This window comes from Falco cherrug, chromosome 5 (genome assembly GCF_023634085.1).
Source record: "Falco cherrug isolate bFalChe1 chromosome 5, bFalChe1.pri, whole genome shotgun sequence".
In the NCBI taxonomy this organism is placed as follows: domain Eukaryota; kingdom Metazoa; phylum Chordata; class Aves; order Falconiformes; family Falconidae; genus Falco; species Falco cherrug.
Window position 1 is genome coordinate 11,668,950 of NC_073701.1, and position 22,254 is coordinate 11,691,203.

At 43.5% G+C, this 22,254-nt stretch overlaps 1 protein-coding gene across 4 annotated transcripts; it reads left to right on the forward strand.

The window, feature by feature from the left end:
- The first annotated feature begins 447 nt into the window (after positions 1 to 447).
- PTHLH (parathyroid hormone like hormone) lies at positions 448 to 13,887 on the forward strand. 4 transcript variants are annotated; one of them, XM_027815081.2, is made up of 4 exons: positions 448 to 685; positions 3,305 to 3,427; positions 9,001 to 9,423; positions 13,384 to 13,887. In XM_027815081.2, exons 2-4 carry the CDS (start codon positions 3,327 to 3,329, stop codon positions 13,391 to 13,393), a joined length of 534 nt encoding a protein of 177 aa, XP_027670882.1. In that variant the 5' UTR covers positions 448 to 685; positions 3,305 to 3,326; the 3' UTR covers positions 13,394 to 13,887. The 4 variants fall into 4 exon arrangements, with proteins under 4 accessions (XP_027670882.1, XP_027670879.1, XP_027670881.1 ...); XM_027815078.2 differs by lacking the exon at positions 448 to 685 and adding an exon at positions 808 to 2,118; XM_027815080.2 differs by lacking the exon at positions 448 to 685 and adding an exon at positions 2,161 to 2,445.
- The last annotated feature ends 8,367 nt before the right edge of the window (positions 13,888 to 22,254 follow it).

The window sequence follows — 22,254 nt, forward strand, 5'->3', positions numbered from 1 at the left end:
CTAGGTAGCAGGAGTTTGCTCACGGGTTAAGCATTTGTGTAGGTGGCAGGAGAAAAAGCGCTGCTTGGGATGTTGTAGATGACAGTCTTCATCGGGAGGTGGGGGTGGAGGAGAGGGGTGGCTAGGGGGAGGGTATAGTATCATGGTATGATAGTAAGTCTCTTAAACGGGTTTGGCACTGCTCAGTTCCTGCCATATTAGTAAAGCCATAGTTGGGTTGCATTTTTTTCTCTTTTTTTTTTTTTTTTCTCTCTCTCTCTTTTTTTTTTTTTTTTTTTTTTTTTTTTCCCCAAGCCCACTGAGGCAGAGATGAGGCAAACAGCCATAGGAAGGTGGTTAGTGATGTCACAAGTTTGGTCTTTTCAATAAAAGCAATAGAGAAGGGTCTCCCTCCCTATATATATTAGGAGAAGCTTCTGTTCTTCATAATAAAAAGAGCAGCAAGGGAGAAAAACACCTGCTTTTAACACCTTTATTTAGCACTAATCTGTTGCAGACAGACTAAAAACTCTGTAGAGCTGTATTTCTTTTGAAAAGTATTACCTTTTTTTTCATTTATTTAACTTCTTTTTTTTCTTTTTCTTAAGCATAAAATATAGTTTTGGAAGCGATTGCTGAGAAGATCAACCACTGTTTTGCCAGGGTGATCTCTGAGAGGCACAGAGGGCTGTAACTCGAGGAAAAGGTGAAGTAATAAATTGTGAAGAAACTTCAGTATTCCAAGTTTATAAAGGCTATCTATTTTGCCTGAGTCTGTAAGGGTTGGGGTGTTTTTTCTTTTTTTAATTTTTTTTATTTTTTTTTTTAAAGGGGAGGAAATTCTAAAAATGTTTGATGGACGTTTTACCTTTAACACGTGCAATAGACATATGAGTGTGGGGGGGCTCTTTTCAGGGGATCTCACAATTATTTTTAATTAGTCGAAAGGGCAGTGTAAATCAAAGAAGCCTATTAGCTATACATTTTAATTTATAGCCTACCAGGTGTTCAGGGAATTTATTTACAGCGTCAACGATTTAATGTTTTCAGCATGATTTCTATTTCAGCTCTTACGTTTTCTGTTTTATTTGCCTGTGTGGTATGAAATTTGGCTAAGGAGCCGGGCTTTTAAACTGTGGCAGCAAGTATCGTTGAACGTAAAATAACTTGCAGGTAGAGAAGTGGTTTGCTTTGCACCTAAACTTTCTCCCGAAAGCGTTCCTCAGTCCGAGAAGAGGATGAGAAGGAGCAGCCAGCCGGCACACCTCGGTGTTTTGTTGCGGCTTGTGAGGGTGTTGGGAAAGCATTTGCTGTAAATCAGGCTGTCAGCGGCAGAAACCAGCGACCTCCCCGGGCTCGGGAGCGGCGGCGGTGCCCGCGGTCAGGGCTCTCCGGGGAGGTTTCGGCGGGGCGCGGAGCGGAGCCCCGCGGAGGGTGCGTGGCCGCGGATAGCCGAGGGCTGCCGGGATGCTGCCGGGATGCTGCCGGGACGGAATCGGCGTCCGCAGGTGCTCGTTGCTGCCCGCCTGGGCAGGGCCAGCGTGCGGGAGCGCCCATCCTCTGCCGCAAGGAGGAGGCTGCTTGCGAAGTGTTCCCCTCCCGCGGAGCCGCCGGGCGTGGGGGCGAGGGGCGCACCGAGCCCCCCCCCCCCGGCTTTAGCCCTGCACCTTACTTCCTAACAGCCGCGGGCAGCTTCGTGCGCAGGGAGGCTGTATAAAGGGGTGGATTGTGTTACCTTTGGTTTTTACATAAGTGTATTCCTGTGATGGAAAAATCTGGTCCCTCCGCCGGGGGTTGGGGGCCGCCGGGGGTGCGCGGGGGGCTGGCCGCCCTCCCCCGCTCCGGGCACGGCCCCGCCGCCCCGCAGCCCGGCTTCCCGCCTCGCACGGCAGCGCAACCTGACACAGATATCTGCAACGCCCCGCCCGGGCTGGCGGAGGGCGAAGTGGAAGGCGAAAGAGGGAGAGGAGGAGAAAACTTTCCACTAATTTACTTTTTTGGCCAGGAGCGCCTGTGTTCATAGACTGCGAGTCCTTCCCCCAGCCCTCCCCCTTAGCCCCCCCTCCCCTTTTACTAGCGTACAATTAACATCATTAGGAATCAACCCTCCAGCTAATAGGGGAACTGCGACGAACAACGGTAGGTGCGTGAAAGGAAAGGTGGCGACGACCCCAGGCAGGGGCTTTTAGGCTGATCTAACAAGTGCCCCCACTGATAGGGGGTGGGGGTGTGGGGGGAATCGCCCTTTCCACTGTGCTACGATAGGGGAGGCGCTGACCTGGGGGTAAACACAAAAAGGGAGAGGTGGAGGGGGGAGAGAGGCAGAGAGAGAGGAGCTGCAGAAGATGCGGAGAGCTTGGCCGGAGTCCTTAGGGTCTGCTGAGTGCATGTGCTGTCGGGTGTTTCCCTTCGCTCCTTTTTGATTCCTGTCCCGGGAAGCGCCGATTTCCAGTCTCCTTTTTGGCTGTGGGTATCCCGCCCGGGCTCTCGCTCTCTCGGCACATGTTCCTAGGGCGCCATCTCTTTGCAAAACCCTCCGTCCTCCCGCAGGTCTCCCAGAGGCTGCTTCGGAGCGTGTGAACATCGCAGGCTCCAGCCCAGTCCAACCTGCGGAGCCAAGCATGCCTCCCAGCCCCTGAGCCTCCCCGGGCTACCGCTCCTCTTAGTCCTCTCGGGCTCTCCAGCTAGGCAGCAAGCCTTGCTTGTGTTCCCTTTCCTTGTCACAGTTGTGGACCCAACTTTCCGGAAGCAGAGGACGTGAACTTGACCCTTTTTTTGCGGAGGTATACTTAAAGACAGATGTATAGATGCATCCCCTCCCGCCTCCCACCCCCCGCTTGAATCTCTGCCTGGGGGTGCGTGTCTGCGCGTGTGTGCACAGACAGGAGGGTGGCTGAGCTGACTTTGGGGAACCTTTCCTTATCTGCAAAGAGGGCTTCTCCTCTAACATAAAGCCCTGAGACGGCGGCTTAGCGGACTAGAATTGAGCAGAGCTCCGGGAGGCAAATGGACGCGCTCCCTAACCCGGTTCAAGTATGAGCCAGATGATTTTTTAACTAATATTGAGAGAGATCTTGCCTCCGGGCAGCGAGAGACAGAGGGAGGGAGGGAGGGAAGGAGGGAGGGAGGGAGGGAGGGAGGGAGAGGCAGACAGCAGGGAAGGGAGAGAGACGGAGCGAAGTTTGGAAGAAGTGAGCCGCTGCCGAGAGCTCAGAAAGTTTGTTTTTCCTTCCCAGCCTCGGAGCTGGTAGAGCCGAAAGCGGGGACTGCCTGAGGACGGTGCTGGCGCATGTGTCCCTCGGGACTGATCTCCCTTTCCTTACAGGTTTTAAGACCCGGAGGATACAATGTTCACTAAACTCTTCCAGCAGTGGAGTTTCGCAGTGTTTCTGCTGAGTTATGCCGTGCCCTCCTACGGGAGATCAGCAGAGGGGATCAGCCGCAGACTGTGAGTTTCTAATTTTTTTTATTATTATTTTTTATTTTTCCCCCTCGCTTCGGTGACGGTGCGGGTGGGGAGGGAGGTGGCGGGTGCCCCCGGGCCGGCAGCGCCGGTGCCGGCGGCAGGAGCAGCCCGGGGGGTCGCAGCCCCCCGCAGCGCTGCCGGCGCGGCTCTGCCGGGAGCGGCTCCGCGGTACCTGCCCCAGGTGCTCGGGGCGGGGGCAGGGGGCGTGGGGGGCAGGGAAGGGGCACTTCCAGATGCCTGGCCTCGTAACGCTTTTGGGGAGGGGATGTTAAAAGCGGGGGGTCTCTTCTGCCGAGGGGAGCAGCAACGCAGCTGGGTGCTCGCCCAGCATGTGCTGCTGCCCATGAACCTCTCCGGCCCTAGCAGGGAGCATCCCGTGTTATCAAACTGCTATGTGTTACATTAAATAACATATACTTCTTCGGCACTGGCATGGAGCCAATATTGATAAGGGTAGGGGAAACACGCAGTAGTGAGGGCTATCATGAAACTGAAGTACTGAACAATTTCTTTGGATTTCTGCCACTTCAGAAAAAGAAAGAAAGAAAGAAAAAAAATAATTCCAAAGGGAGTCCAGTATCTGACTTGGAGGCAGAAGCATATTTTTTGATAAATGATAATGTAACTTAAGAGAGTCTGTTCAGGAAATGACCTTTTTGCTCCTTCCAAAATAATCAGCGTGGTTTATACTAATACCCCTACGCAAAGTGCAGAAGAGAAGCCACTGGGCTGATGTAGGAGCAGCTGTCTCACACATCTAATTCACTGGCTTTCATTGGACTTGCATCAGATTTTCTAAGGAAGAAACACCTCAGTCATGCTGTGGAGGGCTGTATTGTTACGAAGTTCAAAAGGAAGTCAGGTTGGAGAAAGAGGGCTGGAAAATCCAATCACAAGTTATAGGGAAACATGACACAGCAAACAATTTCAGATGGGTTTCCTTGTTAATGTTTTATTACATACATAAGGACAAGATCTCCAAATAGTGCTTCCTCTGCCATTTAAGCAACAACAACAACAACAAAAAATAAAAAAATCCCTCAGGTGAAGTGACTTCAGACACACCTAAACTTTGGCACCAGGCAGACAGCTATTACAAATCTCCTACAGCAAATCATGTAGAACATGTTATTGCTGATAATGCTGCAGCATATTCTTCCCAGTCCATTAATGCCTAGCTTTTGTACTCCTGAAGACTATTCTTGAACTATTTCTTTCATTTGAGACTATTTTTGTCTCTTTGGATATAGAGAAACGTAACTTCAGTTTCAGAAATAAAAAACGAAAATAATTGAAGTACAGTCAAATGCTGTTATTTTCTTGGCTAGGAAACTCTAAGTGGATCCAAGCCAAATTTGTTTTTTAAAAATGTTAATTTGCTAAGAAATATTCTCTCTCTTTTTGAAGTTAGCATTGTTCTAACACTTGTTTTTAAAGGTCAGGGTTAGAGTTCTTCCCAACATCCCCATTCTGTCCTGACAAGGGGGAAAAAAGTAGAAGCTAAGCAGTCAAAATGCACTTCTCAGCTCCCTCTTCGCTATGGCATGTAAAAAACACACAAGAAACCAGTTAGCTGTCAGTTAGTGGCATTCACGTAGTTTTGTTTGTGGGTACAGCACAAATACAGACACCACACTCAAACATGTGTCCTGTTTTAATACCACCACAAACCATTCCTAGAGTTAATGGTTAATAACTCACTTAAGCCTTAGAGATATTTTTTTTTCAGTCAAAGTCTTAAACCAGTAACGGATGAAAATACTGAAGCACGTTATTATATCCATGCAAAAATAATCAAAATGACATAGGCCTGGTTCTACAGACTTTACTGAGGCAAATCTCCCATGGAAAGCAATAGCAAATTGTCCCAAGAAAAGACTGCCAGACATATTATTTGTTATAGAAACACTTTAGCTGCTAAAGAACTTCTGAGAAACCCTGTAATGCCTCGAAGTGAAATTAGATATTTTTATCAGCATGCCCAGACACTGCAGCATCGTGTCCCCAGATCTGTTCAAAATATTTTTCCTAACCCTGAGATAGGTTGAGCAGCTTTCACTCCCCTTGGAGCCAGTGGCAAGGGCACTCGGTCTTGCAAAATCCAGACAGAGAGCTGACTGAACCCTTTCCAGTAATTTTGCTGAACTTATAATCTGACCCAATGTGAATAGTCAAGGATAATAATGATTAAATAAGAGCAACTCTCTGAGACAGAAAGTTGTCACTTGAAGAATGTTGCCTCTTAGTGACGCTAGATAGCTAGGCAAAATAATGGAGAAGGAATGTGCCTGAGAAGAACAGCTTATCTGGAAGTACGTGAAGTTAGCAGTGCCACAAGTAATGGATTTCTACTGTTTTCCCCATAATGAGACATTGTCTCATATGTGTATAGTGTACTTGGATGCAGTAATTAGCTTGGACACTCCAGTCAAATGCAAACCATCAACATCCTTCTCTCAAAAGTGCCTACCACATGTAAGCTTAGCATTTGCTGCACTTGGTTTGGGTACAGACTTTTTCCTTGAATAAGAGGTGCATTTTATAGAAGGATGGAAGGGACCTCTAGTGGGTCATCTTAACCCTAACAGCCTAATAATTTTTTACATATTGTACCCGACATATGAATGCACTCATTCCAGTTTCCATTGCCTTCCTACTCTGTGTGTGTGTGGGTGAGATATTGTTGATATCTCCATTATGAAGCACTTCTTACATCAGCCTTCTTGGGCTAGTATTTCTTCCTGATTTACAAACATAGGAGTTGTTTGAATAACTGAGGCAGAAGGTCAAAGAGATATGTATCTGCCACGTCTTTGTTTTGAGGAGATTTTTGATCTAGGGCATACAAAGGAAGCTGATAGGCAAAATGTAATCCTTAAGTCTGGCTGAGTAATAAAAGTCATGTGAAATGTAACACTACTTAACGTTATACAATCATCTGGAATAGCAGAATGTTATTTGGGGCCAGCCTTGATGCTAAATATCATACAGACATTTAAAGAGAAACCCACCCTCTTTGGCACCCTAACCCCTCACGCATCAACCCCTGCATTATTTTGGAAATGTATACTCACTCAAGATGCAGATCTTGTAATGCTCTTTGACTGCCTTGTGTGTACTGGAACCCAGTCTTTAGGTTTCAACTCTGTAAAATGGAATAGCTTTTCAGTCAAGAGTACTTTAATAACAGGCTTTAGAGAGTCAAGATTTTGTCACAGTGGGTAAATTGACCAAATACACATTACAGGATTAAGGCAGCTTTAGGTTGTCTGTGATAAAAGGCATTATCCTTGGTAGTTTACAAGAGGCAGTAGGAAAGCTTTGCTCATTCACATGAGACATGCTGTTTTAGACTGCAGTAAAGCACTGAGATTTTGTATGCTTTTTATAAACTGGAAGAGTGAAAGGAGAACCACATTTCCCATGCAAATATTCTGGGAAAAATAGATTACTGAAGCTAGGAATGTAATGTGAGCCACAATGGACAGCTTGACAAGCAGCACAGCAGTATGCCATTCAGAGGGGTCCAAGGTGCTAGTTTTATTAGCGTACTTGCAAATCAGATTGATCTTAATGAGACTATTGTTAAAGATGGCTATTGGAGAGCTTCAGGGAGTGCACTGGTCAAAAAAAATCTCCTGGGGGAGATCTTGAGCTTGTGTTAATGGTCACAGCTGCACTGAAGAGAAAGAAACAATATGGGTTCAGATCAGTATTATCACATTGCGGTTTTGCTTAGGGGCATCGAGTTGAAGTGTATAAAATATTTGCCCTAAAGTCCAAGGTCATCCAAAACTGATTTTGGGATGCTTAAAACATAGACAATGTTTGATCAAATGTGTGCTCACAAGCCTGAGTATATCTAGGTCTGATTTTGAGCAAGTACCCCTGCTGTATAACTTCATGCAAAACCAACGGTCATCTTTCAGTCTTACTGTGGAATGGGGGAAAGCTGCTGTTTGAATTTTATGCTGAATAATAGAGGTGTAGTATCACTTGAACCCAATAGTCAAAAAGTGCAGCTCTACAAAGACAAGAAGTGAAGAGGATGCTCTTAAACCAATGCTAATTGAAGCTGACAATTTCAAATAGCTCTACTGTTGATCACATCACAAATCTAAAGAGTTTGACTGAAGGGACTGAGAAAGATCTATTGCAGAACACTGCCAATCATTTAGCATACTATCTTTGTCCACCACAGTTTGAATCCCGGTAACATAGCAGGATAATTAGGGACGGGACGGAAGGAAGGAATATTCACTCACAGTTATGTGTCTTCTCCCATTTCACCCACATACAGAAACAACTTCTTATCCAGCTAGCTGACCAAATGATTATACGACAGGCAAGGCAGCGAACTCATTTTCTTTGGGCAGTAAGAATCCAGTCACATGCAGTGCCCTGATGCAAGATGAGAGGATACATAGCCAATCTCTGCACACTGAAGTAGGACAATTGGAAGGATAAACTGTATTATAGCATTCATGGGAACATAGCTAAAATCCCAGCTTGTGCTCTTTCTGTGGTTCACAGTGCAGCTGTGCGTCTATCCCACATCAAGGAAAAAGCATGTATTTTCTCATGGTTATTTATTATCCAGGTGCCATTTGTATCTTCTTTCCTCAGATGTTTCATACTTTCTTTGCCAGTACAACATCTCTAAGAGATAGATAGCCAGCCATCTCCCAGTTCCTTGAAAACAACAGAGGTTAGTGAACCAAAAGGTCATGAACTCTGGAAAAGTACCAGAGACCCAAACAAACCAGCATGCTCTTGAAGAAGATCCAGTGAAGAGGGTTAGTGTAAAACTCAGAGAGCACAGCAGACGAGAAATTTGGCCCCAGAAGCTCATGCTTAAAGGAAAGGCATCTAAAGCCATAATTAGACACAAGTGGCCAAGTAGTAAAATCAACAGGAGCATCTGAGGCTCATCTCTGCTGATGCTCAGACTGCCTCTCTGGATAGCTCATTATGGGCTGAAGCGCCTGTGTTTTAAGCACCCTAATTTGAACATTTTTCCATTACACTCCTGCAATTGCACTTATTTAAATTTAGAAATGAAATGCACTTTTATGTATTTATTTCGTTTTTTGAAGTAGATGACTGAGCAGAAGAAAATTATTAGAACGATGCTGTATAAACACCGTTTCCGGCTTCAGTACAAGTACTTGTTATTCCCTCTCTTGCTTGACTGCAGTGCTCCATTATCTGACCCTTTAGTTTTCCTGTATCTGACGACTGAAGTGTGATATATTAAGAGTTGTAATGCTTTCCTAGAACAGAGCAGTGACTAATCCAGCTCCAGGTCCAGTGGTGTGTGATCGGTTAGCTAAGAATTATTACCCGCTTAGGTCTTTTCCTTCTCTGTAGGGAGCAGCTACTCTGAGATGTAGGACTTGCTCCAGCAGTCTGACTTAACTGGATGTCTCCAAGCCTGAAAGCTGGTACGCAGTCACTGTGGCCACCACTGTCAAAGGAGAAAGGAGCTCTGCCAAGTACTGGGCAATAATCAAATCCTAAATGTTTTTTCCCCCTCCTCTCTTCTCTTTCTTTAGCAAACGGGCTGTATCGGAGCACCAGCTATTACATGACAAAGGCAAGTCAATCCAAGACTTACGAAGAAGAATATTCCTTCAAAATTTAATTGAAGGTGTCAACACTGCAGAAATCCGTGCAACTTCGGAGGTTTCACCTAACCCTAAGCCTGCTACCAACACGAAGAACTACCCTGTCCGATTTGGTAGCGAAGATGAGGGCAGATACCTAACTCAGGAGACAAACAAATCACAGACCTACAAGGAGCAGCCCCTGAAGGTATCAGGGAAGAAAAAGAAAGCAAAGCCTGGAAAACGTAAGGAGCAAGAGAAGAAAAAAAGGCGAACCCGCTCGGCTTGGCTAAATACTGGCATGTACGGAAGCAGTGTGACCGAGAGCCCGCTCTTGGACAACTCTTTTACTACACATAATCACACTTTAAGGTAATTCTGCTATACTCTTTTGGGGGGCATCCCATGTATTTGCTGAAATTGTTATCCTTTGGTGTGAGAAGCCAAGGCCTCACTCAAACCTGGAGTAGTACCACACTGTTACGCTCATAACTGGGCAGTGGCTTTTCAAGCTGTGCACAGTCTCAGGGTGCTTTCTGGAGGTAAGTACCCTTTCCACTTTCCACTGGTGAGGAAGTCTTTCTTTCCTATGACAAACAATTCAGGTAAATTACTTATTGCCAAAATGAACTTCCTGAGGCTGAGTAGCAAGTTATTTCTGCAAAAAGAAAGCACATCATAGCCATCAAAATTTCCTTTCCAGTTTTCACTGTAGTGTCTCTTATGTCAGATCTTGGGCCCACACTTGGGCCTCAGCAGATTAAAAGCTTCGAGTTTTATTTAAGGCTCTGCATCTATAAAATGGCGAAGTTTTCTTTCCTCCTTCTCAACGCCTCCCCTTTTTGGCAACTTTCCTACCCTTACTTTACAGTTTTTCATTTTACTGTTTAACCTTAGGGGAGAACATGGAAAATTTCTCTCTTAGTAATATCTGCAAACAACGCAGACCAGCCTTTCACCATAAAATTTTCCCTGCCATTAGGACTTTTTAATTCAGCTCCATCTTTTTGCCAGCTCGTGAAACAATTACGTTGCTGCTGAAAAATGTTGAGCATTGCTTTTGGAGAGAGACGTGCTTCACTCATGTATGACAATGAAGGGTTTTCAGGGCAGTGGTGGAGACTTCAGCCTAGGTACCCCAAGCGACTCATTTGCTTGCAGTCATCTCAGCTTGAGTGGAAGCTGGCACACTTGCAGACAAAGCCAAGGGGTCCACTCCTCAGTTCTCCTCAAAGGTTTGCATTTTCAACAGGAAAAAACCCACCCTTTTCTCTCCTCCTCCCCTTCACTTTGGCAGAATAGAGACATAAGAGAAGTGCCACTTGCCTACAGTAAATCCCTTAGAAAGAGACGCCAGCTGTGGGATTTACTAAAATCCAGTTTGGGGTTAAGATTTACAGGCCACAGTTTGCAACATGCTCCATCGCCTCAACGTCTGATGGTATTTACAGGAGTTATCGGCATTTGGGGCTAGGCATTCAGTGTCCTGGGCCATAAACTGGTAAGCATGGCTGTAGCAGTGAGTAGTGAAGTAAAAGAGGCTGGTTTGTCTCAGCGCCTGAAGAAAGGCATGCTGTGGGACTCCGGTCAGGAGATGCCTGACATTTCAACAGATGTTAAGAACTGTGGTGGCCAATAAATAACACCTGTCTTTGGCACATAGAAATCTTGAATGTAGGGGAAAAAAATATCCTAGGGCATTTCAACTGTTATTTCTTTTTCTTACTCCTCTTTCTTTTGTTGTATACCCAATGGGATACGTAGAAGAATTACAGGTGCAACCCTGTTGATTTTCCTAGTTCAGTCTTTCTGTTTGATATATGGTTGGATGGCTGAAGGCAGTCCAGCTTTACCTTACTGATATTATTGCCCAAGATGCAGTATTCCTCCAGGGCAAGATTCCTAAAGAAGACCTGTATTTTAGATACTTACTTGAGGATGATTAAACAAAGAGAAGCCATAAAATAGGAAAAATTAAATTCCTCCTTCACAACTACAGAGCATAATATGCTGGTTCAGCTCTTAAGAAACTGCCAGTATATGAGCTTGTAGATATCCCAGTAGGCCGGCAAAAGATGCAATCTCTAAACATTAAATGAAAGCAAGTCCCAAATCCCTGACATGTCCTTTGGATAGGGGGAGTCAGGTTCAATGCAGTTGTCTATGCAGTTGTTAGCACATGCTGGGCAAGCACATTTTAGATGGAGGGATGATCACATCTGAGTGAGGTTGATTCCTCAGCTATACTGACTGAATCAGGAACTTCTACTCTATCTGCTGGTGGTGCACAAGGGAGGTGTGTGTAGACAGGATTTCCATATGCTACACCAGTGGAAGCTGCTTTTGCAGCACCCCTAAGGCTAGCTGCAGCTTAGGAGAAGCACCCATACTTAATGGTGAAGAAGTGGGTATGAATAATGCATCAAGGTAAACTTCAAGGAAATGCAAAGATTAAGTTTAAGCATACTTTTCACTGTATCTTTGTGCTTCTTTTCTGCTCAATGCACTGAATTGAAATCCTCATGACAACTCCCTTGATTCCAAGATTTTGAGTTTAGGTCAGAAAAAAAGACCCAAAATAATATGCTTTCTAGATCTTTTGGCTTACTACAGGAAGTATCTCATAAAAAAAAGCTCGTCTTGCAAAATCTGGGACCAAATCACAGAAGGCAGCTTGCAAGTAGTCATTAGTACAGAACCCATTGTCAAGATGTGGCTTAGCTTAAACTTGAAAACAAAGCTTAAAATCCAAGCCAAACTGAAAATGTCACCCTTTTAAAAATAGGCTTGTGTAGTGCAGACACACATATACAGTCATGCTGTATGAATTACGTGCCATTATTATATCTATTGTAGTATAGCTTGAATACACCCTAATATTACTAGTTAATTATTATGGAGCTTCATGCTAGCATTACCATTCCGGGCACTTAAAAAATTCTTTCTCATGGACATTTCAGCTATATTCCCATTCCAATTAAATTAAAGCTGTTATTACCTAATTTCCTAAGAAACCTTTCAAATGAGTAAACTCCCTAACGTTAAATGTAGTCTCACTTTCAATGTGCACATAAAAATCCCCTCTTAAACTCTGAAGGATTTGCTTTTTGTGTGTGTCTCACGCCCACACACGTCTGCCATGTGGAACGCTACCCGCAGCTTTGGTGATCAGTCCAGCAACAGAGTGAATCCCACTCCATCCTATAGCTTTGCATTCCACCCTATAGCTGTTTCCCAGGGAACCAACATGCATTACAGAAATGTGCTGTTCACAGGAACAGAAGGGAAAAAAGCCCATCCCTTCAGCATTTCCTGCAGCAATGCTAAAAAGTCACTTAAAATGATATTGTAATGTAAGTAATATACTGACAGGATAGGAGCAGGTTCTGCATTTGTTCTCATGCCTTCACAAGGAAGGGAGGAGCAGAGAGCTCACCCAGGCTGCCAGCACCCCTTAGAAAACTCCCAAATCTTAGGACTGTATACAGCTGACTGTTTCAGCTTGGACTGAATGCAACAGGACTTGGGGCTTAACACGACGAGATGCTCGTTTTCTTTCAGGACCAAGCTCTCTGGCTCACTGAGGGAAAGTTTCAGGATTATAGCCTTTTCATTCATTCAGGCACTTAAAGATACACACTATCAAGGATCCAGTCACTTCAAGACCTGAGCAGCCTTTACTGCATGAGTATTGCATATTCCCATGTGCATGACACCCCAGAAATGGGTACCTCTGAGATGAACAGACCTTTGTCTAACAGGTGGTCTATCACTGGGAAAGATAAACCAAATCAGCCCTGTGACTGTTTTAATCAGAAGCCTGGCATCATCCCCAGGTGGTTAACACAGCAGGGGCATGATTGCCACAGTGTTCAATAAGGACTGTCTTTTTCTTATCCTCAAACAAATTTCTAATTTCTCCAACTGTATTTTTTTCTTTTTAGCACTTGGCATATTTATTATAGGTTGATACAATTTTTCTACCTGTAGCATGCAAGAATCTTCTTGCATAAGACTCTAAAGAAAACTAAAGCCTGTTCTTTTTTCTCTGAGTGTACAATACAGTGGAATAGATGGCCTCATCTCATGTCAAAGACATGACAAACTGTGGGTCTTCATACTGCTAGCTGAGTTGCATTGAAGAAAATAGCACAGAGGTCTTGAAAAGATGTCTAAAAGTATAACATTGTTAAACAGGCCTTATCATTGCAAATGTTTACTAGCAAGGTATACCTGTTATCATCTGTGGTACTCTTGCTATAGATTTTATATCCATGTATTTGAAATGAAAATTAATTTTTCAATTTTTTCTGTCTTTTTTTTTCTTTGCAGGAGGCGCTGACATTTTCAGCAAGAGATTTTTGGAAGACATATTGCAGTATTCTGTAATAGTGAACATATGGGAAGTATTAAAATATTTATTACCTGTATATATTGTAAATGCTCAGAATAAAACCTTTTTCCCCCATTGCTCTCTGAAACTGCACATTTGGTTATTGTGAATTTACCTTTTTGTTTTTCCCCTTTTTTTTTTTTTTTTTTGGCTAAGGCTAAGACGATTATTATTGTCACATTTACCATAATTTATTTTGTTGACCGGTGTATTTATTTTGTGAACGTATCTTGGTGCTGCTGACTTTCTATATTTTTTGTAACATAATGCACTTTAGATATACATATCGAGTAACATGGATAACTGACATAAAATGTTCCTGTTTTGTGGTTGACTTCAGTGAATGCCTACATACAATTGTTCAAACAATTTTCCTTTGTGCATGTATAATAGCAGTATTTTAAAATTTGTAAAGAATGTCTAATAAAATATAATCTAATTAAATCATGACTCAGAAGGAAAAATGTGTCCTTTAGGAATTTCAAGAGCAGGAATACTTTTTTTTTTTTACTACATTTGAAAATAATTTTAAATTTAATGTGTTTACATTGGTTCATACTCCCACATTTTCACATTAGCTTTTACTTAAAAATCGCTCAGAACATATTTTGTTCCAGTGTTCTATTTCAAGTCAGCTAAGTTGCTGAACAACCTGGGGGTACTGTCATCTAGCTTAGACCGTGCTGCAGGGAAAACATGATTCCCAGCCTTTCCAGCCCCCAGCCCTGCAAAGGCTGAAGCATTACACTCTCCAAATGAGAGCATGTGTAAAGCAGCTCTAGGGAATGCATCACTTTTGGAAGGTGCTCACATGTCACACCCTGTAGTCCTGTTGAAAAACAGACAGATGCTCAGTGTCCTCGGCTCCCACCAACTTTACTCAAAGATGCAAATGTCTACCACATGAGTGGAGTCTCAGCTCTTTGTACTTTGGGACCACCTCATGTTAATATGTGGGGGTGGGGGGGGGGCAGGGTAAGTGCATTTTCTGGGTGAAAATATAAAGGAAAGAAAATATAGTAACCACAGAAGGTGACATATCGCTAGGTACTGGTGCACTGCCACAAAGATGCCTCACATGGATATTTCTGAAAAGCATTTGCATTACTTCTGCCTTATACCCATAGATACTTGCAGTTAAGGGGAGGCCACCTTCATTACTTCATGGCCACTGGCTGAAGAAAAAAAAAATGATCTGTCACTTTTTTTAAAGTGAACATACGAGTCCTACTTCCTACCCTCTTCGCTACCACCCACATGTTAATCAGAGCAGCTGCTGTGCAGGCAACCTGAATAAAAGAGATTGTTTCATGGAGATATCTGTACTTTGTAAAATCCTACTGAACTTCCTCTGTCTCACTCCCTTAACATCAGCAACATCAGAAAAATGCAAGCGTGGAAAAATAAATTACAAATCCTGGGAATTTTAAGATCGTTCTTGTAATTGTTGCTCCATTCTGTAGTTGCCAAGCTTTTCTTTTTTATTCTTCTTTCTTTTTTTTTAAGTGCCATCTTTTTCCATTGCCAAAGTACAGCCATCATATAATATAAAACAGATGTATTTCTGCCTCTACCCAATCTTGCAGAAAACTACCTCCAAGCAAGCACTAAAAGCAAGAAAACTTGAGAAAAATTTACCCATCCTTCCCCATCCATTTCTCTGAAGTGTGAAATTCAGCGCTTCATTATGTCCAGTTAATTACTATAGCCCCAAAGCATATGCTTTTCTTTTTCAGATGAAAAATATACATGATGAAATGTAGCACAACTTCAGGGTTGCATTAAACAAAAAAGGCATGGTTCCTGCACATTTTCAGCTTGGCCTCCTTGCACATCCTGCCTATTTATAGTATCCAGCTAATGTTTGGATTTATACAACTGAAGTTAACTGCAATATATTCAGAAGACGATTTTGTATCTCAAGATTACCAGCATATCCCAGCTGGAACTAAAACATAAAGCTACGGTGGGCAGAGGCAATTCATCTTTGTCAGAAAGGATGACCCTTGGCAGACAGGGAGGCCAAAGAGCATAAACCCCCCCATATACCCAAACACTAAACCTTGGCTCTGTAGACTGGCCACTTAATGAGAGGAGGTCTGATTGGATATGCCTCTGGTTTCCCCCATAGCTTTCCACTCTCTATTAAGGACTTGCAATTTTTTGCTAGTTTTTACACGTCAAATTTGCAATTGTAGCAAATCTAAGCAAAAGTCCTGTTTTCCTTAAAGATCTTTACACAACCCTTACAAAAGCTGTCTATGAATCCTGTGGTCCACAGACTCTAGTTTGAAAGTCACTGCTGCAGACTGTTGGATTTAACCCTGCAGAGCTGAAAGCAACGTTTTTTAAGCTCTCAGCTTCACAGGAAAATAAATCCTGAAGACCTGTATTTCTGAGACAATCTGCAGCAGCTTTGCCTTCCTGTGGGGGACTAAAGTTTTGCGGAGACTTCAGTTTCTCTGACAGTTCAACCCAAGTGATACAACATGCCTGAAAGACCCTGCAGCAAGTAATTAGGACTTACCCTGATATTTTCTGATGTACATGATGTCAAATGTAAAAGGAGAAAAAAATGGTACTAGAGCTTCAACATTTGCATTGTATGACCCCTTGGAAAACTACACTTCTACATTCATATATGACTACCCACTTGATGTTCTATATGGCATGTGCACGCCTAAAAATACCTAAAATGGACAGCATTTATGCGTAAGGAGGCACTCCAAGAGTTTGGAAGTACCAAAGGGGAGATTGTTTGCTCAGTTTTCATTTGGCCTCTTCGCTCCCACTTTACAGTCAGAGGTAGGATTACACAATCAGACCTTGCAGTTCTTGCTTCTGCCACCTACCTTTTCTTCCTTCTCTCCTCCCACCGGTGCCTCCCCATCCATGCCTCATTCCTTTTCCTCTGCTGAAACCAAAATCCAGCCCCTGTCTTTTCGTTTGACATCAGCTGCTCTGTGCTTTCCTTGGCTCACCGTTCCTGCTCTCACCATTCCTGTCACCATTGACCTACCCACTCCTCCTTCCCTCTCCACAACCCAAGTCCTTTTAGTTCTGTTTCTCCTGGTCCACACCATCCCCAGCAACACTCCCTCTTCACCCCTCTTTGGCCAGCTTATCCCAGACCTCACCTCACCCATGTCAGCTTCCTTCACCATTCCCCTGGATCACCATGTCCTTCTTCCACATCCTGGCTCACAGTCACCGATCTTGTGTTTCTCTAAGCTCTTTGTCCCAGCTTTTCTCCTGGTGGTTATGCTCTCCCCTCAGCAGCCACACCAGCTTCCCCCTGCTTTCTACCCACCTGCCAGCAGGAAAACCAACCAGGACAGAGCAGGGAGGCTTCCTCCTCACTGTTGTTTTACACTGCCCTGTCCTAGTGCCTTTTCCCAATCTCCAGGCTAAGCAGGCATTGTGGGGAAAGTCTGCCTTTGCCCTCACAGCTTCTGAGCTTGAGCATGCTCAGACAACAGCATCTCTGCTCCTGGCAGAACATGGGAGCTGGAGGGTGGTGGGGTACCTTTGGTTGTTTGCTAAGGGATGTGCACTCCAAGTCCAGTCACGCACAGGAGTTGGACCATGATCAGTGATGAAGACTTTGGCTGCTGAAGGAAATGTCATTAAATTAGTGTGATTTTTCAGGGGGTTACAACATGTCCAGGTGCTCTTCAAGGTGATAAAAGAGCATCCCCAATTCAGAGGATGCATTTCCAAATTTCCATTCCCCTCTCTGAGCCATAAAGGTGCCAGGGCTTCCCAGAATAAATTCCAGAATATTTTTAACATGGAGATTACAATCGGTTTTCCTTGTTTTGCATTTAAAAAATGGCATGCCTATTTTGGCTGAAATTTTCTAAAAGGCAGTTTTCAAGTTTTCAGCTTCAGAGGTCAAAGATGAGTCAGAATTACAAAGAAATGAAGTCAGGGTGTCATACTAGGAGATGGTGGACTACCTCAGAAATGCACTGCACAGCTCTCCTGCCTCTCAGATCCAGCTAACACAGTCAGAAACGTTGTTCCTACCCAACACCTCCAAGGGGAGCCTACATTTGGCACCCCACTACTGCTCTGGTTTTAAAGTAGTCACCATGTTTACTACAGAACTTAAAAGCTGTTAAGAGACATCAGATGATGACAGCTCTTCACAGCAGCTACCCTGTGCTGGACCTCAATAACAGACCATTTTAGGCTCCGTGCACTTGGCAGCAGTAGCTCACTAACAGAAGAGTTCCACTCACAGGGTTTGTTTCGTGGTCCTTTGTAAATACAGACATTCATTTGGCATTCAAGACACACAAAAAAAGCCAATGTAGTTTATGCCTATATTATGAAATGACTCTATGCTCTCAAGGAAGGGATTTTAGGCACAGGAAATATTTGGCTTAGTTTTAGGCATTCACCATCTCAACATGTGGACAGCACTATTCCCAATACAATGCACCTACAGTGTAGTAAGCATGCACGTTCACTTATGAGTAAGTGCCCTTGATCTCCTGAGCCACCACAGAGAATTTGGCTCTCTTGCAGTAATTCAGAAAGGAGGGGAATGCTGGCTGTATTTAGTTACAGTCTTTGAGAGTTTAAAACGTTTTGTTATTTGGTCATAATTTACTGCAGATAGAAAGGTGCTGGAATAGTTTCTCTCCACTGGAATAGTGGAGTCTGAAGGTCTTTATTTAATTACAAAATAGATACAAGTAGGGGAAGCACAAACTCCCTTTTAAGCACCACACCACGATACCTCCCACAATAAAACAGAAACTATCAGCATGAGGAGTCAGGTCATGTGAGCAACAAACTCATTAAAAAGTATACATCTCGTGCTCTATTAGGCCACTGCCAGTTTCTCCTAAGGGCTTCAAGAACAAAGCAGGGAAAGAGGTACATGCATTCACCCCCAGTTTTAACAACAGGAGCACTGGGACTTCTTGGAGAAGTTGTTTTACTTCTTTATCGCAGTTATTATTCAAAATGGGGTCAGACTTGCCCACTTTTCTAGATTGTTTTGAGCTCTACTGAAAGCTTGGTGCAGAGGGGCAAAACAGTATTGTAGAGCCTCCCCTCCCCTCCTCTCCCCCTCCCCCTCCCCATTTTTGGGGGTTTGGCCTTTGTTTTTCATGGTTAGCCCATTTCTTTCACTCAGGCTATGAATACAGGCATCAGATAGTAAGTCATATATTTCAGTATTCACTCAGCTAAAGGTGACCGCGCTTAAAGATAGTTTCTCATTACCCATCCACCACGGTGTCCCTCTAGATAGCGACTTCAGAGGAAGATATGCATGGAACTTCACACCCCTAGAGTCCTCTCTTTTAACAGGTTTCCTGGACTCTTCTGACAAATCATTTTTTTCCTATAGTGGTAACTAATTTGCTGTGGAAAATATCTATCATCTAACCCTCTCCATCCCTCTCCTTCTGAAGGAGTTTGATCCAACAGAGTGGTTTGCAATGCATATGCAATAGACTGTCCTTTTCCAGTGGCTGGATCCTGTTCTTTGACAATACAGGTGAGCATCCTCTGCACCTTACTGTGTGCACCGCTACACTGGAGTACGTGTCTGGACTTCAGAAAGCATGTTCAAAAGCATCCTACATATTGTGGACAAGCTTCCTTTAAGAAAAACTTCAGAAAATGTGAAGATTTTTTTTTCCCCAGTGGAATTACAAGGTAAGCTTTATGTATGCATTAATGAAAATCCTTCATTAGCAGCAAGATATTGGAACAGCCTTTCTTGCCATGACTGTGCACGTACAAGCATGTTAGAGGTGGGAGGGATTTATGTGGTTTAATGCATTAGAACTACATTTTATAAGATCTGGATCACTTAAACAGAAAACTAGGGCATGAAAAAGGGAAAAAATATCCCACCTTGTAACCTGAGTTTTCCAGCATGTCTCCAAATTTTTAATTTTGTCTCTGCATGGGAGGAGTGAGGAGGACCTTCTCTGATATGTTTCAAGTTTTCACACTGTTAGTTACTTCACCTGTGTCTAGAAACTTATTCTTGCCCTCTTTCACCCTCCAGTAGCTGAAAGGAAACACACAAACATGCCAGAGTAAATCACTGAGTGGAGCTAAACTCTGGGCCAAACAAGACCAATTCTTTTTCCAAGAAGAAGAAAAAGTGGTTGCATACCACTTTGGGAATGGTTTGGTCCTGCAACCAGATAAACCCTCAGTGTGAAACACGAACTGCCCCAAGGTTCCTCTCATCCAGGCTGGGGCTCACAGCAGTGGTGACCTATCTACATGAGAAGTGGGGGTATTAGTAACCAATTCCTCGGTCAGGCTTTTAGGCCAGTCTGCTTTTGCAATTCTGAGACAACACAGGGAAGATTTAGTGCTTTGCTGTACCCACTTAAAATGTCTACAGTTTCCAATGCCAGCAGGCAAGAAGTGTAAACAGATTCTTTTCCTTTCTACCTTTTGCATTGCTCCAGTTCCTGCTCCAGTAATAATCAAGAGAGATTTACCAGGAAAGCACATAGACTTACTACATTTTTTGTAAGACAAAATGGGCTTATCATGCGTTTGGGGGTAATGACTAAATCTCATTGTGTAGTGATGACATTCCACTCACACATATGACATTACAAAAGGTGAAGGACAAGCCTCCTTGTAATTCACTAACTGTATGAGAAATTAGTTTAAATGTACCTTGGGTTGACAGGTTTGCTTGACAGCCTCAAGCAGTTTGAGTCTAATACACCAATATGAGTCCCACGTGGTTGTTTACAATCAATTAATAAGCAGGGATTGCATGGTCTCCTTGACCATAGAGGGGCTGTTCGCATACATGAGCACTCGGTATTGCAAGCACTGATCACAGAGGGAGAGGTCCTACATGTTTTTTGGATGTAGTACCGATCAGTCACACACAGCAATAGTGTGACAATGCACAGACTTTGCAAAGCCAACATACTCCTGCGAAGAGCAGGGGCAGAGCCACCATCAGCAGCTGGGAAGATCTGAAGGTTCATCTCCCAGTACAACTGGGCAGCACAGGACAGCATTACTGACAATCATTTGGATGACAGCCAGTTCCAAATGATGTGCTGTGAGGAACTGTATAGTAGAATAGTAAAAAAATAGTACAAAAACTTGACAGAACCCTGTTTTCTTTTAAACATGAAAGATACAGAGAAGCTATTCTTTAAAAGGTTCCTCTTCAAGTAGCCTAGCTGCTGTGCAATGGCTACAGGAAGTTCCTTACAGGACAAACTAGACTTGTTTGTATTTGAAACACCAGATCATGAAATAAGATGCAGAAAATGCTATCGACATTAATGAAATGCAGATGACATCCACTGATATTTTTTTTTTCCACATTGCACTGACTCTTGCATCAGGACTCCATAGGGCTAAGCAGATCCAGAGCTCTCAGCTTTGCTCAGTTTCAGAAGCTCACTATTGGCAGGAGATGAAAACTTTAAATAAATATGTCACAATCACTATGACTGTACTTGAGTTATTCAGATAATGATAAGATGACATGGGGTAAATACTTGGAGTGAAAAGCAACTCTAACGACAGATGATTCGTCATTTATATTTAATCCATTTAAGGGCCTTTTTTATCAGATGAAGATCAACCCACTGGGGCCATTAATAGTTACACTTATAAAAAAAGCCAGCAGCCAGAGATCAACAGAGACAGACATAACAACAGTTAGTCTCACAGTCCAAAATCACCAGTAAATTTAGAACACACATGAACAATTTATTGTGCATGATATTATTTAAACAGCACTGTAGTAATATATGCACGCATAATGAAAAACAACTACAGGGATCTAATTAAAATTTTCTTTAAAAAAAGGCCTCAGGAAAATGTGTGGCTCCTTCTAGGTGATTTTAACACATTAAAAGGAAAAAGTACACAATGGCAAGTTGCCTGAAACTGGGGAAGAGCAGTCCAGGATGTGGTCTCATTTGTCAGATCCTAGGTAGGATTATATGGAACAATCTACAGTGCTATATACAATGTATGCTAGGTATTGTGAAAGGAATGCTTGTCTGGGTGTGCTATAAACACCCTGCAGAGCTTTTGTTGATGTTAGCGGGAGCTATCCCTGGGACCAGCGGACACGCACCAGACGTTGTGCTGCAGGCTGCGCTCACTCGCTTGTCGTCTGCCTCATGTGAACAGGTGGACTCGGTTTGTCGGGGGGCAGGCTCTTCATCCAGCTGGAAAAATCAGTAGCTAGCACATAAACCAGAGGTTGATCTCACACTCTATCCTTGGGAGTCATCCTGCATTTCACCAGTGTTTTCCCTTCTGCCACTAGACAGGACTAGCAAGAATGAGGAAGATCTCACAGCAGATGATATGCATAGCTATCTCAGAACAAAAGTGAACACATCAGTGTCTTCCAAGCTATGAAACCTGTGTGCAAATTTTCCCTGATACTGTTTTCAACAACAGCCTACAAATTCATTCATGGCCACTTTCTTTGACACCCAGACTTCTGATTTTTCTTGTTGGGCTTGGGCAGGTGGGGGGAGGGATGTTCTAGCAATATATTCAGACAAACTTTCTGTTGAGTTCACTGGTAGTTTTGCCTGCGTAAAAAATATTCCCGAGGGCCCCTCAGAATTTGACAGTGTTTGACTCATTTTCAACACAATTCCTCTTCCAGTCTAAAATGGTCTGTCTATTCTTTGCGTACAGAGGTGTCTCAGTCTTAGCCTCTGATGCCCTTCCCTTTCATTCCCGTCCTCCAGGACTGTCCCATCAGCCCTCTTTAGAGTACAGATTTATAAGCTGTACATATAAGGTGAGCAGGCTTATAGCTACAGAGC